Below are 17,597 nucleotides of genomic sequence, written 5' to 3' on the forward strand. Positions count from 1 at the left end.
CTGCTGTGCCACCTGTGAAAGGTAAAGGTCATTTAGCAAGGCCAAAATAGCCATCCAACATTTCTATCTGAAATCACAAACAATATTTGGGTTTTGTTGCATCAACATATGTCAGAAATTTCTTAATTCACTAATTTTTATTTTTACTGGGTAATCATACTAGTAAATTGCTAAGCACGGGATCTGGAAAAAGCTGACTCTCAGGAGTGGAAAGAGACGGTTTAATTTATTCATTTCTACTGCCTTTTCATTTAAGTGCTTTCTAGAAAGACAGGTTGCTATAAGAAGTACACTCAGTATTACTTAGTGAATCTCCCTCAACCACATGTTACTATTAATTTGGAATAAGTATTTTCCAGTCTCTCAAGCAAATTCCGTATTACAACAAACTAGAACAGACACTGTACAAGCAGAAATTCAAAGCAAAGCAAACTTACTCTGTCCCCAAACCAGTATGTAAATATGAATTTTATAAAGGCCTATAATCAGCACCAGGCACAAGATATCATAAACCATATATGTTTTCCTCCTCCCCATCATTTAAGGTCAGATGCTAATACACCAAAATTCCCCTGCATGAAAATCAACTTCGGCTCTAGGTTTGAAGACACTGTCAAGGTCCAGAAAAGATTTTGCTTCTTTCTGGAAAGCCAAGATGACATATCTTGCTGACATCTGGATCCTTCAGTGGCTTTTCAAGTGAATGAGGTGAGCTTGTTTCAGCAATGCATGCATCACTTAATATTCCCTATGTGACCTTGAAAGTATGAAGAATTATAACTAGATTAGATTTTCATTAGCTGACTATACACACCTGTTGTTGCCAAGTTGTGCAATTGCTCATAAACTACAATAAATTAGAACTACCTCACAAAAAAGCTAAATCCTTCAGAACTTTTCACTTCTGAAATGCTAAGATTAAAACATTAGGTATTATCCAACGTCCCACAGGGAAACTGTTCAGCAGCACAGGATTTTTGCAAGACTTAAAGCTTACAACATTAGTTCTCAGCAAACTTAAATATGCTTTGAAGTGCCTCTGACATGGTCAGCACTAGTCTGCAGGTTGTAAATACAGGGACTTGCGCCTGAAAAATTACTGAGGTGACAAGTGACCTGCAAACACAGAGAAAGAATTTGATTAGTCAGTACTTCTTCATTCAGCTTTCTAAAGTGGCTTGGTAGCCATCACTGCTGAAGCATTTTATTTACACAGGCATATTACAAGAGAAATACAAAGCCAAATCATTACAGCTCTGTAGTTCCTTATACTGATTAATAACTTATCCGTATGTGTCCATTAATAGGATGCTAGAAGACACATAACTCTCACCATCCAGAAAATCATAACTAAAAATAAAACAAAATATGAAAAAACAACAAAACCAACTTGCAAAAGCTTTTAACTTCAGAGTTTGTTGGAAAGGGGATTGCTTTTGCTTCTTTAAGAAAAACTCCAAATATTCTGATAACATAAATTAAACTTACTTTGCTTTGCTTTTGCTTATTTTTGTTTCTCTTTTAATTGAATCCCTAGATGTCATTTGAGACTTGCAATTGCATGTATATCGTTTATCAACACACATGAACAGGTGCATATTTAAGCAGTAAGGGGATACTTCATTACCAGAAGCCACAGACACTTTCAGCTGTGCAGTTGCTCAGAGTGTCTTGTCAACGCGCAGATGGAGCCAATCTCAGCAATGCTGTGTTTCTTTGGTTGTTCCTGGGGCAATTCTTTAGGACCTAACATCTAACATCTCAGATCCCTCTGGATGTTAATATCAGCATTACTGTGACTAAAAAAGACTGCTTTTGGCAGCCAAATACTCAGCTCTAAGAGGTATGCCAGAGCCTTCTGAAGCAAGCAAGACAGAGGAACATCATGGATTCTGCTCAGACATGAAGTTCAATCCTCTTAACATACACCAGTCCAAATCCATAGTAGTTCCACTCTAGTAACTGGAGTAGTTCAAATGTAAACCCAATGCAAGCAATTAATGAGATTCACCATATATGCACATAGCATTTAGGAAAGGCTTCAAGCTATTTGTCATGCTCAACTCATGTAAACGTTGCCTTTCAAGAGTAATTCTGAATTTTAAACAGATTAGAAAGAATCCTCAAACACAATAACAACAGTGGCTATATGAGTGCATAGCTGATAGGAAAGCATTTTTATTACCGGCAGTGAGCACCAGGCTTGATGCCACTTAATGATCAAGTGGATTCCTATGCAGCACTTTGTAGGAAAACCAGCCCACAGCCTATGCCAGCTGTGGGTAAGAAGCTCAGCAAAAATGAAAGGCCCAAAAGAGGACGAACAATTCTTCAGAAAACTTACATATAATTATGTAGTGCTTTGAGATTACTATTTTATTTAGGATATACTATTTTATTTACAAGGATATAGGTCTCTACAGTAACCTTTTCAGGGAATGTATCTAGGTATAATGCATGGTGGTACCAGTTACGGAAGATCCAGTATATTTCAACTACTCTTGGCATTTGATCAAGAACTAAAACAGTGGTTAATCATGACTCATGACTGATGTCTATCTGTTACATTTTGTCCAAAGTATGCTCTTTAAATATATCTTCTTTATATTATATATTTATATAATATTATTTTATATGGTTTTAAATATTTCATAACAATTTTATATATATTTATATTCTTTCACTGACTTAGGAAAAAAACCACAAAAAAGTGCAAGGCTCTTTGAATCCAATAAAATTTCAAATAATACGGAGTGAAAGTACCTGAACAAAGAAAAGTGTAATATTGCAGAGATGCCAATGCAGTGAGCACTTACAGGGCACGAGAGATGTTGAAGAACTTCAAGTGCTGTGCATGCTTCTGCCTCTAGTCCTCTACTCACATTTGCCCCCACTAATCCTCTCACCTGTTTGTTCTGCCTGGTTTCATGGCTCTGCTCTTCATAACATTCTTTCATGCTCATTTCCAGTTATTTTCCATACTGATCTATAGAACTGAAACTTTTCTGTTTTTCCTTTTCAAATATCTCTCCTGCAAATTTGCTTCACACGTGTTCCACAGACAAAAAAAGAACTAAGAAAAAAATCCCATGACCTGAAGAAGGATTTGATTTCACCTCTTGATCAATTCACACTTCTTATTTCCTGCCTCCAGGAACTTCCTTAGCCTTCATCTTGACAGAAAATTATCTCTTCAGGAGAAAAAACTTATACACATCTCTGAAGTTGCTACCAGCCCTGGCAATGTATAAATGGTAAACAAAGACATCAAAAAAATAATAGTGTTAGTAAAATAACTCTTTCCAATTGTGTGCTCTAAAGAACACACTTAGCATAGGCACCTCCGCCCTGTGTCTTCTTGACATTTCAAATAAAGAAGAAACATGAAAAGAAAAATGAAAAGCCACTTTTCTTGACCTTCAAGTAAACTCTTTGTCCTGTGACTTGCGCCAAGATGGCCACAGGATGTGAAACACTGCAAATATACAAATAAATCAGTTGAGTTTAATGTATTATGAGTTTATTAACACTGAAATATTCCCACAGCACGTGAGCTCTTATTACTGCAACAATAATATTTCTTCCCTACATTTGTGTCAGATCCAAGTCATAGTTGTCTGAAGAAAGGATCTGTTTTTTCCAAAGATACGGAGTCTTTCGCATCCCATATTATCGCAACTACAGGGTTTTACTTGTCTGGACAAGCTATTAGTGACATATTGCTGTTGGAAAGAAAGTGAATACTATCCACATGTTCTTATTCTTAAGCATTTATTGTAACAGTGTTTTCCACAGCACTTTCTCAGAAAAGTTAAATGCTTATACCTGTCTATATGAACTAAAGTTCATATTACATCTATGCAATGGATGCATTTGGATACTCTCTCTCATGGCAGGGACTGGTGGTAGGGAGGTGATTCAGCAGCTGAACAACATAAAACTACCTTTCGTGACAAGCTCACTTTTCTCTGTGTTATTTCACCATGATTAGATGGAAAAATCTATGGCATGTCCCTTTCAGATACCATCAATTGGAGACAATATCATGAGGGGAGCAGTCAGCATTAACACCTGTGCTCTCAAGAGCTGAAGATGGCAGGTGGGCAGCTGCCCACTCAACACCATGAAGACTCTGTAGGAGTTATTTATGCTATTCCCTGTTGCCTGCTTGTGGGCTAGTGGGTGCCTCTGGCTTTTATTTCTATTTCAAATAAACTTTTCACTATTTCCTGTTAGACCAATAACTTACAAAGTTGGTCCTTGCTTACAAGTACTCTCAGTCTGGTGGCAATATTAATGTCTATGGCATGAATGGCTTGATGGCTGTCCTCCTTGATAAGGAGACATGTGCCTGAGCCATGGTTGACCACCATCCCCAGCACTGAACCGAGGGACCCCACTTGCCTGCAGCCTCCCTGACTTTGAGGCATATTCTGCATTGGATGCTGCTCAAGCTGCTGCTCAAGCTGCCACTCAGCTGCAACACTACTAACCTTCCCCTGTTGCCGGCGGTCCCGAGGAGAGTCTGAGCTTAGCATACTCACCACACAAGTCACACAAGCAGAGCACAAATCACAGCCCTCCCCAGGTTGCCTGCAGCACGATAATTAAGTAAAGCAATGAATTCAGTGTACATGTACTTGAGGTATCACCCCAGTGCAGATCTTTTCATTCTCTGAGGAAGGGAGGAAACAGAACCAGAAGAATTTTCCCAGATAAGGTAAAATAAATCGTTTCCCCTCCCTCCCAGTATGAACGGGAAAGAGAAGACAACTCAGTCAATGGCACCAGCTGCCAAGGAAGGTGCTGCATTAAAACCTGGTAGTGTTCAGTCACAGGGAGACATTACCAGAGTCCATCGCTTTGGTAGGGTCAGGATGCCACGCCAACTGGTTCTTCTACTCTAATCTTTGAATTTATCTGAATGCAAAACTCTTTTCTGCTTATGACAGGATCTTTATCATCAGTGTTTTTACTGACTGATGTTGATCCCAGCTTCTGTCACCTAGCAGAAAAAAACATGTCTAATGACATACCAGAATTTATCTGCCATATTTTTTATGTTGGAATGATATTCAAATCATCCTAAAAATCTGAACATTTTCCCAGGAGCTTTGCTAGCTCCTGTTGGTGGCCAGCTGCATGCTCCCTGCCGTGGCTAGCTGCCAAAACCCATTTCTTTTAATCCTGAGTGCTGTGAATCACGAGCAGGACATCCATAGGCTGTTGACTCCTGCTTGCCCTTTGCAGAACCGCTCGCACTTCAGCAGGGTGATCCCCAGAGTTAGCAGAGAATGTTTGCCATGAAACTCTGTTATAAATGACTTACCTGACACAACATTTCAAATTTTGGTTTCTAACTGTAAGGCCTAGATAAATAGAAGCCTGTTTTTCAGGATAGCTGTGTGTTTACAGTAAAGATATTCATTAGAAGCAATAAAAGCTGTAGGTGCTTAGCACTTACACTGCCAGACCTCTTATTCAGATGCTTAATTGGAGGAACTTGCATTTGAAAATGTTGCCCTAAGGAATCCAGCAGCCCATCTAAGAGCAGCTTAATTGGTCCAGACAAGTCCAGACTGAAATATGCAGCATGCTGTGTCATCTCATTGGTATACTTGAAATATCAGAAAAAAACAAGCCATCCATGTTCAAGTGTAAAAACATTTCTCAGTATGTTTCTGTCCGAATCCAAGGTTTTCTCTTTCTACAAATCCCAGCCTAAGATTTTAGGATAGAAATTGAAGTAAAATTATAGTCAAAACTAAAAGAAACCCACTAGTCTTAAGCAAAAATCATGCTGCATGAAAGAAATCTTTCATTTTAAAATAAAATGGTATAACTCTGCTTTATTCAAATGCTTTGTGACATTAAGTATTTATTTATATGTGACAGACAAATTTAAAAAGTGACTGATCACCTCATTATTTTTCATCAAAAAGGCTTCTATGGCTTCAGCAATTTTGCTCACAGCAAAATTTGTTCTTTCACAGTCTCTGTCATATTCTTGCATCATAGCTTCTGTTTATTATTACTTTGTTTTAATAAGTTATCCATAAATTCCAGCCTGGACATCAACATTTGTCTTAATTAAAATCTTATGGCAGTTTCAGTTGGAAGCTATTTTTCTTTTCCCTTCTAAAAACCCTACTGTGAAGTATTCCTGAGCCAGCATGACCTCTTGTTCCAGCCGGGAGATGGCTGCGTTTCATCAGCAGCGGGTGAGGTAACTCCTACCTACACAATCCCCAACACTGTCATAAGAACTCTGAAGATTAAAAGAGATGATTTAAACAAAAACTGTCATTATGCTGATTAAAGGGGAACGATCCTTACATGCTTAAAACCACATGCAAAAAGGAGGGGGGGGGAAAGAATATATACCAGATGTCTAAATGTACCTAGGGGATAGTGTGTTCTGATTCAAGAAAATTATTATCTACCCATCCCTGTTCTCCCACACATGTCCCAAAGGAAAACACGAGAAGGGTCTGTTTTTGTGGTGTGTGTTTCCCAAAGCGAAAGAACACGATGCAGCAGTCCTGGAAAAACCTGTTTTTCTGTGTTTCCACAAGCTAAGAAGGAGTTCTTAATTAACATGCTATTTGAAAAATAACCAAAAAGCAAGCCATCAACCGGCAGGCTTGTGAGTGGAGGAGCTCTGTGGGGCAGGGTGTGAGCTGCCCTCTGTGTGGGCCAGCCCGGGCACCTGCTGGGTGCTGCCAGACCCCAGCAAGAACAAACTCCTGGCAGAAGCAAGCAGGAGGCAGAGCTGCCTCCAGCAGCAGCACACCCACACCACTGACTTATTTTTAGCTTCTGTTCATGGATGTAAACGTGCCATGAAGCACTACCAGAGCCTGTTGCTCCTGCACTTGGGAAGGATTAGGGGGCTTCTGTAAGACAGATGCTGTGGAAGAGAGAAGCCTCTCCTGCTCCTCTCTTCCAACTTGTCACATGCCCTTTCTTCCCTTCTTTTTACATCCCTGGAGGCCATCTCCTTGGGAAAGGAGAGGGAAGCCTTACTGCTCTCCACACCTCTGCCTCTCCCATCCTCCCCTGTGGTGGGCATGTTCATTAGCCTATTTAAATCCTGTAAGTGGAAACAAAACGAGCTGGGAAGTGACAAGTCAGGTGCAAATAAGGTGCTGTGCACTCTGCATGCTCCAAGGCCTCATTCCTTGCTTGCTTTTGTGATTGCACTTTTGACTGCAGTAGAAATCATGCAGAGGCACCTTTTAAGTACCTATCAAAAGGCATGAGTACATACACTGTCTGGGGGGAGGAAGTAACTCTAGCAGACACCAATTCTATATAGTATTACAAGCTATATTGAAGTGGTAGAAGAGCTCAATAGGAAGAATGGTGAGATACAGGTGAATTCACAGGTGCACAGTGTACATATAACATAAATTTTGCAGTTGCAAAACTAAGCTTTTTTTTGCATGACAAATACAAAAATATTTGCTTCTGTGCCCATGGAGCTGTCCCCAACCTTGCAGCAAGACTTTTACCCCTTAAGCCAGTTCCAAGGATGTACAAATAAATTAATTAAACTAGAACTGAGACAGCTGGTAGGGACAACATATTTATCTAGGACCTCCCACTGAATTTTGGTAGATTTCAAAGCATCTAATAAAAAAGTGTGGATTTCATGTCTATCATGCCATTAAAAGCAGTCAGAATTTAAAAAAACTGTCAAAGGATACACATGCATCACACTCCCATAGGAACGACAATTCACTGCTGTAAAATAGGGAAAATGCATGCAGATCCATTTTTATTTGAGAATGCTAAATGTGAAGCAAGGCACACACAGTTAAAGGGTAAAAAACTCAATCTACAGCAGAGTGCAAAAAAAAAAAAGTACAGTACTAACTCTCTGAGAAGTTTCAATTTTCATCAAGTACCTTTGAATGTCAAGTTCTGAATGAAGGGAGACCAACATGCACTGCAAAACCTGTGGATCAAAGAGAGAAAAGAAGAGGAAGGGAAGAGATAATTGTTAACAGGGAAGGAAAAGGAGAACAACAGAAATTAAGAGAATAACCTGTACATACTGGAAGTATACAGAGAAGAGAAGAGAAGAGAAGAGAAGAGAAGAGAAGAGAAGAGAAGAGAAGAGAAGAGAAGAGAAGAGAACACTGAAAAACAATGAAGGAAAGGCACAAGTGCCAGGGAACAATATGGTCTATCAATACATAATATGCAATATTCTCAGGACCTTTGCTGAACTTGGTTTGGATCCACTACATGTGGTGGTGTGTCAAAGAAATATACGAATTAACAGCAGAGAGCTGAGCCATTCAGATTCAAATATACCTAGCAACCATATCTCACAAGAAATGGCAAAATATGCATTTTTCTTAAGAAATTATGCAACTCTTGGCTGAAGTTAGCAGCACCCTTCTGTGTTGGTTTCACACTTACTACAGAGACGTGGAATCCTTCAAGCAGAATTTGCAAGTACTGTATTACTCTTGATTAGCCACAACTTTAAAAAGAATAAAAGATAAACTATAGTATGACTAAGAAGTATTTTCCAGTTACATTTCTCTTCATTATTCTATATTGGATCTTAAAGCATGCAGACTGCGAAAATGGGCTAAAAAAGGGCTTATGGGCCAAAAAACCCCAAATATTTTTCCCTCCAACATATGAATGATAGGCAAATTGGAGGGGAAATTGCCTGCGGCTGTTTGAGTCCATGTAAGTGCAAGTCCTGTATTTTCCTTAAACTTCATTTGCCTGTGGGGTGGAGGTGGGGGTAAAAGATATTTTGTATAGTGCTCTAAACAACTTTCTCTGAGCAACTGATCCCTCCTTCAGCCAGAGTGAGGCTCCCACGACAACTGCTGCTGCCCCATTCAGAGCATGCAGCTATTTATACCAGGCAAAGAAACACAACTGCTTAGATAACAAGGACCTCATTGTTAAAGAATCTTATTTAGCAAGTAATTATAATGCCAACATAATAATTAAGAGAGTAATTCAAAGAATCTTTTGAATTTTACAAACCCAGAGGATATGAGCATATGAGAGCTGATTCTGGGGATGAGATAAGCAACATACAAGCATGCTGTGATATTCCATGTTGTTGTCGATTGGATACTTTGGAAGGGCAGTACCATTTTATTTAAAGAGAACAATAGATCATTTTACTCCCTATGATAAATGCATCATTTAGAATTGTTAAGTAAAATGCAATTTTTACAAATAAGCTATTTATGCAAACACAGTACAAATTAAATGCAGCCTTCCGGCAACAACTGGATAAATTCCAATTCCAAATCACAAAGACAAAACAGTCTGTTGCTAATGTCTCAGTAATACTGAAACTGTATTAGGGTTTTTCATGTTTTTATAATGTCGCTACCCCACACATGCAGACCTGAGAAGTACTACTTGTCCTTTAATTAAACCCTTCTCCTGATTAAAAAGGAAAAAAGTTATGGATTTTTTAAGGACTAAATCCTATCTCAACACCAAATACACAAGACTCCCAAAGGAGAAATTCATACTGCATGTTTGCTTGACATTCAAGTGTCACTACACATCAAGACCATGCTTGGAGCGGGGATTACTCTGCACAAGGGCAGCATTAAAATGGCGCAACTGTTGCCCTTCCTAAAGTCATTCTATAGGATCAACTTGAACTACTTAGTTTCCACTAACCCTGCCACCTCATAGGGTATTACCACTATGTAACTCTTCTCTGGACTTTCCTACTCCCAAAGGAAGTGAAACATCAATTCTGACCTAATGGTGGATAAGGACGTGAGGATGCCTGACGAAACCAGCAACACTTCCCACCCTCAAACCAGCAAAAATGTTGTCTATATCCTTACCTTTCCCCCTCCTCTTACCATAACATGGCATTTATTTTAATTTTTAAAGCAAGTAGATAGATGAGGGTTTGCAATTAAAATATATAAAACTAGTCCACCTAGATCAAGATGCCTCTCCCCCCTTTTATGCGTGTTGATCTGAAACATATGGATGTGATGCAGGATCAAGAGTCTGAATAAACAGTCTTGCAGGAAAAAGTGATCCACACACAAATACAGAACCCCAGCAAGAGTGGCGCAGCAGGCTTCACCAATTCCTGCATAAAGTAGTACAAGGAGGCAAACGAGGCCTCCACAGCATTATACAGCAAATTTCAGATCAGCTAAAGAAGATCTAGATGAGCCAATATGAGAGAACTATAATCAAGACCACTACTGCAGTCCATGTAAAGACCTCATTATGAATGAAATTTGAAGACGTTTGGGTCTGAATCCAAGCCTGAAGCATGGCTTCCTTTGGAACTTTCCAAAATATTTCTTAATTTCTATATTCCTTTCCAAACTCAACACCACACTGATGCCTTCATCAGCACTTTGATGACCTCAAGAGTATTTAAAAAGGGAAAACAATAATGATCTATTTCTTCCTTTCCTCCTAGATTGTAGGGGAATATTATTTTTTTCCATCTGTGGACGTGTGTGTGGATATATATAGTCCACAATGATGGGAAATGAATTCAAGGAGAGCTTTGCAATTTCCAAATGTAGCAAGGACTGCAATCGCACCCACCCCAGGGACAGGTTCCTGGGACAATCCTCCCATCTCCTGATTCCCTCACCAACTCCATTATTGTTTCAGAGAGGTGAGGCATTTGAGCAAATATCCAGCATGAGAGGAGAAACAGGATGTTGGAACAAAGCCCACAGAAGATTAAAATACCCTGGATTTGACTTAACTAAGAAATAGAGAGCTGTAGAGCACAGAACACTCAAGTAATATGCTCTGAGCAACCTCTGCTGGCCAGCATATAGGATCCTATGCCCCCTACTAAGTAGACTTGTATAGTGTCTGTTCATTTCCATGTATAAGTGTGCAGATCCCTAGCTGGCTTGAATGAGTATTAATTTACCAGCCTGAATAGAATTAATACAGCCTATAAAAGGTAAGTCTCTCCCACTGACCTGGAAGAATAGCAGGGATTTCCCACTTTCTGTTACCAAATACTCTCAGAGCAGAAAGGTTCCTGTTAAAACTAGTGTAAGGTCTTCATGAGCTGAGAAAGCAAATAGCCAGATCACAAGACATACTGAATCTTGTCCATGTTGGATTGGTATGCAAAGAAATACATTAATATAGGCAGACAGACATATAAAGGTGATATGGAGAGAATAAACAAAAGAACATAAATAATTTCTACTAGAAAAAAAGTGGAAATTGTTAGGGGCCAAGAAGAAGTGTGGAAACTGGGGCTGGAACATGGTGCGCAGCTACTAGAACAGTTGCAGAGCCTCACACTAACAGCAAGTATGAGCAGGATGGGGTGTTACATAAAGACAAACTAATTTCAAGAGCCAGTCTTTACTGTTACGGGAAAGGTAACAGACACAAAGGAAATGGCTTCCAAACATGCTGGGTTTGAACTTTAAACCAAAATGGAGCCTTCCAGGTGGCCCAGGAAAAAAGGTGCAGAAATTTAAGTGCCATAGGAGGAAGCAAAGTTGCTAAGAATGCATTGAATGTCACCAAACGAAGTCATAAGAAAAGTCTGGTCAATGCCACTTTTAAAGTAGTACCCAGAGGATTAGCATGCAGTAACTTAGGGAGGAGAAGGTTTAATATCTCGAGGTGACCGACTATTAGCCATTACGCCAGGGCCTTCAAAACAAGGGTGAATAAACTCTAAGTCTGCCTTGTTGGATCTGCTTACTAAGCAGATCAAAGGAAAATATTCACTACTTTAGACAGGATCAGGCCTGTTGAACACTAAAATTTTAAGTCTCCAAAGGAAAATGCATGTGCTTGAGACATTTCTGTTGATGATTTAGTAGGACACATCTGTCTCTCTGAGTCAGCCTGAAATAATGTCACAGAAGGGTGTTAGGAGCGCAACGTGCTCCCATCACAGGAACGCAGCACTGCTGTGTGCCTTCTCACAGAGGTACTGGCAGTGCTGCGAAAGTGGAGAAATACAGGAGCATGTTAAGCTTTCCTCTTTTTTTCAGTCTGTATAATACACCCTTGATTTATGCTTCTGATGGATTATTTAAGGGAAGTCTTTACAAAGACATAATGCTTAAAACACATCTCATTTATCATGGGTCACCCAGGAAGATAACACAGCTGCTGAGACAAGACGTGGGTAAAAACAAAGAAATGCACGGGTATGGTATGAAGAAAAGCCGGGCTAGCCAGGACATCACACTACCAACTAGCATCCCCTAGGTTTACAGTCTCTGGGTGAGATCCTGCAGAGACATGCAACGCTGGAGGGAAACAATAATGAAAGCACAAAGGACTAGAGATGAGTATGTAGATGATGATATTCAACTAAACGAGATGCTGACTCATAAGTCCTCTTAAACAGCTTGAAACAGAAGGAAATGAGGATCAACTGCCTATTTCCTGTGAACAATGGTTTTGTGGGGAGGATGCAAGAAACTGCTATTTCTCAACAATGCTGGGATGGGAAAAAGTCAGGATGGTAACTCCGTGGGGTTCAGGCCAAAGAGGTTCTTCCAAAAGAAATTTTAAGCACACAAGTATCTGCCAAAGAAGGGAAAGGGTGAAGTCTTCTATCACATGAAAATACAGGCCATGTACAGGATCAACTGCAAGCAACTTGCAAGACAGCATTTAAGCAGCTGTATTAAAAATGGAGATGGCCTGTGACAAATGGTTTAAAAGAAAGCATAGAAACAAAAAAAAAACAACAGTGAAATGTAAACCAGGAATGCAGTGAGAGAGATGAGAATAAAGGAAGAGGTCTGCCCAAAACATTAGGGCTACTTATGTTTCAGGATTTATGATTTCCAGCATACTCTACATCTACAGCATCCCTCAAACTGTATATGTTCTTTGGCTCTAACTCGTTGAATGTTATAGCTGAAAATGACAAGTGTGTTAACTTGGCAAACATTTTTTAATTTCTAAACATAAAAAAGTGAAGAAGGGTCTCTTCTTCATTGTTGTTTATGTCTTTTTCTCAGTTTCTGTGAAAAAATTCCTAAAACCTTGTTTAATTTCATTTTAGTAAGAAATAAATCTAAGTTAATATTTTATATAATTTAATACAATATTAAATAAATATTAAAATCAAATAACCAGAACTAGACAAGCTTCTAAACATTTCAAGGGAATCCAGATCATACTCCAAACCATACTTTTTTAAGAGAAAAAAACAGTTCCACTTTTAAAGTAAAAAATAGTCTGGTATTCAAGAGCTTCAGTAGTTCTCAAGGTCATACAGCCTTCCACCTTTTGCTGCCTCTCCGCCCATGCAGATATGCTACACTAAGCTCCATATTTTTACACTGTCTCAACAGAAATACAATATTGTATTTATATTTCAGTTTACCTGTAGTATCGAGGACAAATATGACTTCTTATTCACCTTAGATGACCTGTATTTTTAAGCAAGACCCTGCATAGTACTGTATATTTCAGTCTTCCCTCCATCATACATTTACGCGTTAGAGTATATACTTAAGCATATAATTACAAATAATCATATTAAGAGGTCCATGAGACTATTTTCTTTAACGAAGTTATGCATTTGGTCATTCTTGGATCCTAACAACTATACTGGTGAGTGCCCATCACACTCTCTGCTTTCCACATTTCACATAAAAGTAATCAAGAAAATAAATAAAAGAATAAAATAAATAAAAAAATAAATTAAAAAAATAAAATAAATAAAAAAAATAAAATTCCTGCAGTTACGATTTTTTTTTTGTCCCCTGATACAGTACTTAAATAGCACCAAGCAACACAACATGCAAGCCCAGACTAGTTGGTGCAGGCTGGAGAAAAAATGATGGTTTGCTATAGTTTCTCTCAGGTAATCTGAACCTTATTTGAATCTGTGAATCTCAGCCTCGCTCTTCTGTGACACAAAATTCTGCATGCGAAAATGCCTACATTGTACAGACATGAAAAACTGAAAAAACATTGTCTGAAGATCTCTAAGTTGGTTGCCTAATGAGGCACAGAAGTTTACAAGGAGGTACTTCATCATGCCTCCTACCAATTCTGCTAAGATTTATAGGGAACAGGGCAATTTTGAATTGGTAGCTCAATTAGTGGTTTTCAGCCACTGACATTTAATATCTGAGATATCTGGCAGCTTGAATATGGATTCTGATACTAAACTTCACTAAGTGGCAAGAATATTGTTTACCATTTTTCTGTATCTGTCCCACAGTTAGAAATGGGGACAATTAGATAAACACAGTATATTTGTTTCCAACAGTCTGTCTCTCCTATTATTCATTCCTTTTCTCCTATTGTTATCATCTCTTCTTGGAATCACAATGTATTGCTGAAGATAAACAACAAAAAAATATTATGAATCTAAAGAAACAATGATGACCTAAGGAGGAAAAGATTTTCATGAGCTGCCTCCAGTATTTTGGAAAGTAAGAAAGAATAACAGAGAAAATATGATGTTTAAAGAATATAGCTGTTCTCTTACTCATTTTTCTGTGGTATTTTTCTCTCAAATTTATTTAAACAACTGGCTGACCTGGTTATTCATACAATAATGAACATCACTGAAAAGCACATTATGGTGTATGCAATGACAACTGATGGTCTACTGAGAACATCATGCTCTGAAACACAGAAAAATGCATGGCTTTGCCACCTTTCATCACTCAGATTTAATTGTAATGCTTCTTTTTTAAGTTCTTTTAAACTTCATTTTGGTCTTCACTATCAATTAAACGTACTTTATTTTCTATGCCATGATCAGCTTATCCAATTAAAATTTATAAAAGGTACTCAAAGTGATCAAATTTGGATTATTTCCTATTCAAAATTATAAGGTTAAAGGAATTGCTTCTCCTCTCCATAAAAAAAAAAAGCAATTACTCAGAAGACAGCATAAACAAAAATGTGGTTGTACATATATTTTGTTCCACCTCTCTGCTGCATTCCTCCATAAGACATAACAACATTAACAGATAGGTTTTCTAACAACTTAAACCCCATAACTCTAAATAATGGGATCTGCAGGTGTCTGCCAAGAACCACCATTTGCAACTACTGCCCTAGACAATTTTAGGAAAAGAGCTGATGCAGTATAGTACTGTCTATGTCAGGGTGGTAGGGGAATGCACCCAGTAGCCTGGTTTGTGCTCAGCTTCTATGGAAAGCCATAAATTACTTCATTTATTTATTTCAATGGGCCTAATTTCTTTTAAGAAAATAGGTTACAGAGCAGAAACAATTTATACAACATCCATGAAGGGCAATTTGGGTAAGACAAATCAATGCAGAACTCTACTGGCAACCCTATTCCCTGGAGGGATATCTTACCAATTATTTCTTGATACACTAGAGAGCTCTTAGGAGACTTTCATTAATCAGAATTGCTTTGACTTCAGAGAAACGGGTGAATAAATTCGACTATGTTCACTTTAAACTGTATACAGCAATAATCTTCCAAAGTTGCTCTAATCCTCTTCTTGTAAAAAATCCAATCTTCTATTTTTTAAAAAAAATACAAACCCACCCAATAGGTTCATATTTTTTTTTTAAAAAAAATACAAACCCACCCAATAGGTTCATATAGGCCTGCAAAGACATCCAGTCACAGCTTTCTATGGTATAAGAGTTATCAAGCTTCAGTTACCATTCCAGTCTTTACAAAACTACTTTTCCTGTGCTTGGAAACCTAACTAAATAAAAGAGAATTCACAATACCTATCTACCTTATAAAGCTTCTGCAATAATTAACTCATAAACAGTTTCCAGCACACTGCAGGGGAACCTGCTATAGAAAAGTATCACATTTATATGCCACATTAAGTTTGCTCTTCACCTGTTGTAAGGATCACAGTCTCTCTTAGCATAGTAGTGAGGTTTTCTTAAACACAATCTCCCAGATTTTCTCTTACAACACCTAAAACCTTGAACTACATCAAACAAAAAAATCCCACCTGTCTTACTTTTAGCTAAATTTATTGCCTTCCTCTGTTTATTAAACGTATACCTGTCATCTACACAATTACAAGAGAGATATGAGCTCAGAAATGCCTTTGTGCAGTACTTACTAGCTTACACTTGAATAGTTATAGAGTAATTACAGTGGAATCCAGCTGAATAAGTCAGTCATATTATCTCATAATCAGTTATCACATATTAGTGAGATAGATATTAAGTACATATAATACTACACACAAACAGTGAGATTCTTCAAGATCCTAAGTGAATTCCACTTTTGATACAAGCAGATATCACTGCTGTGATACTAGAGGCTAATTAACACCACCAACATTAAGTTAAGGAAAATTATCTTGACATCAGTATTGCAAAATAACACTCTATGTTTTCATTGATAAGGAAATGTAAATATTAATTTTAATTTAACATTTCTATATAGAGTAATAGTCAAATATTATGTATTATTCAGATGTCTTTATAACAATATATTTATTACATATTGCAAAATCTATTTAAATTATCACTTCACATTTAAGGGATACAATGTAAAACCAATAATAAACCATAATGTCAGCTCATTAATAAGAAATGCCAGTTGAAATACATCCCATTTGGAAACAACAGATGGATGCTACTGGCTTCATAAGACTTACAGAACAGGGAATAGAGCTAAAGTTGGATTTCAAGACTTGATGTCATCATTGTTCACAAGCCAACACAAGAGCTCTAAAACGGAAAGGAATCTACAGCATATAAACTGGTTTCCAACTTGTAAGAGATCCAGGACCCACGCCAGTGGATAATAATTTGCAATACAGTTTAGGGTTTTTCAGAGGAGAAATTGGGGAGGGGGTGTGGGGTAATATAACACAGTCATGCCCAAAGGAATGCGTAATTCCATATTCGTATGTGCTGCAAAAAGAGATGTCTTTCTAAAATCTTGTTATCTTGTATTGTACATGTTCTCTCTTCAAAAGCTTAAACATATCCCAAGTTGGCATCTTTACTTTTTACATCATTGTTCATCAAAAAGCTTTCTTTATAGTTCCAGTGCTAGCACTGCTCATAAATGACAAAGTATCAAAATATAAAAGAAAAGAAGTCTAATATGAGCCAACAGATTTATTTTCTGGATATCAGAGGTAGAAGCAGGGAAAAGAGCATGTACATTTGAATTCTCTCTTTCCTGAGTTATTTTCCTTTTAGCACATATGCATTAGTATTCTTAAAGCTGCTGAAAATTCACCGAATCGAAGTGTAAAACTTTGAAATGGAGTAACCTTTAGTAGACAAAACCAGATGTGCAGTATATAGTTTCTTCTGCCCTTTCATGAACATTAAAAGACCTCATATTCCTCAGTGCCTACACTCCCCTAAATTCAGCAAAACCAATGTTATCTGTCCAATCAAAAAAAGATAATTCACAAATATTTTAAAAAGCTGTGTCTCAGTCTTCTAACTACATGGCACAGTCTCCACGAGCCAACAAATACATGAGCCAGAATACCATGGAGGTTTGTACTTGAGCATTATACATTTACTTGCTTACTGAAACTTTTGTGAGCACATGTGCCTCATTATTTACAGGTATGCACACAAAAGGAATCCTGCCTCCACAGAAGCTCATGGAATGTGCTTTGCCACAG

The 17,597-nt window shown here is 38.0% G+C and overlaps 1 protein-coding gene across 13 annotated transcripts in view; it reads right to left on the reverse strand.

The window, feature by feature from the left end:
• The window catches only part of KIAA1217 (KIAA1217 ortholog), a 246,086-nt gene that overhangs the window by 104,933 nt on the left and 123,556 nt on the right, over positions 1-17,597 (reverse strand). For 3 of the 13 annotated variants that reach the window (XM_069859456.1, XM_069859466.1, XM_069859459.1), the window contains exon 3: positions 7,880-7,960. The exons of 9 other annotated variants lie outside the window; for them this stretch is intronic. In XM_069859456.1, coding sequence (XP_069715557.1) covers positions 7,880-7,960 — 81 coding nt within the window. The remainder of the gene's footprint in view (positions 1-7,879; positions 7,961-17,597) is intronic. One more of the 13 variants, XM_069859464.1, reaches the window with a different exon arrangement.

The sequence above is a fragment of the Phaenicophaeus curvirostris genome, chromosome 6 (assembly GCF_032191515.1).
Source record: "Phaenicophaeus curvirostris isolate KB17595 chromosome 6, BPBGC_Pcur_1.0, whole genome shotgun sequence".
NCBI lineage: Eukaryota > Metazoa > Chordata > Aves > Cuculiformes > Cuculidae > Phaenicophaeus > Phaenicophaeus curvirostris.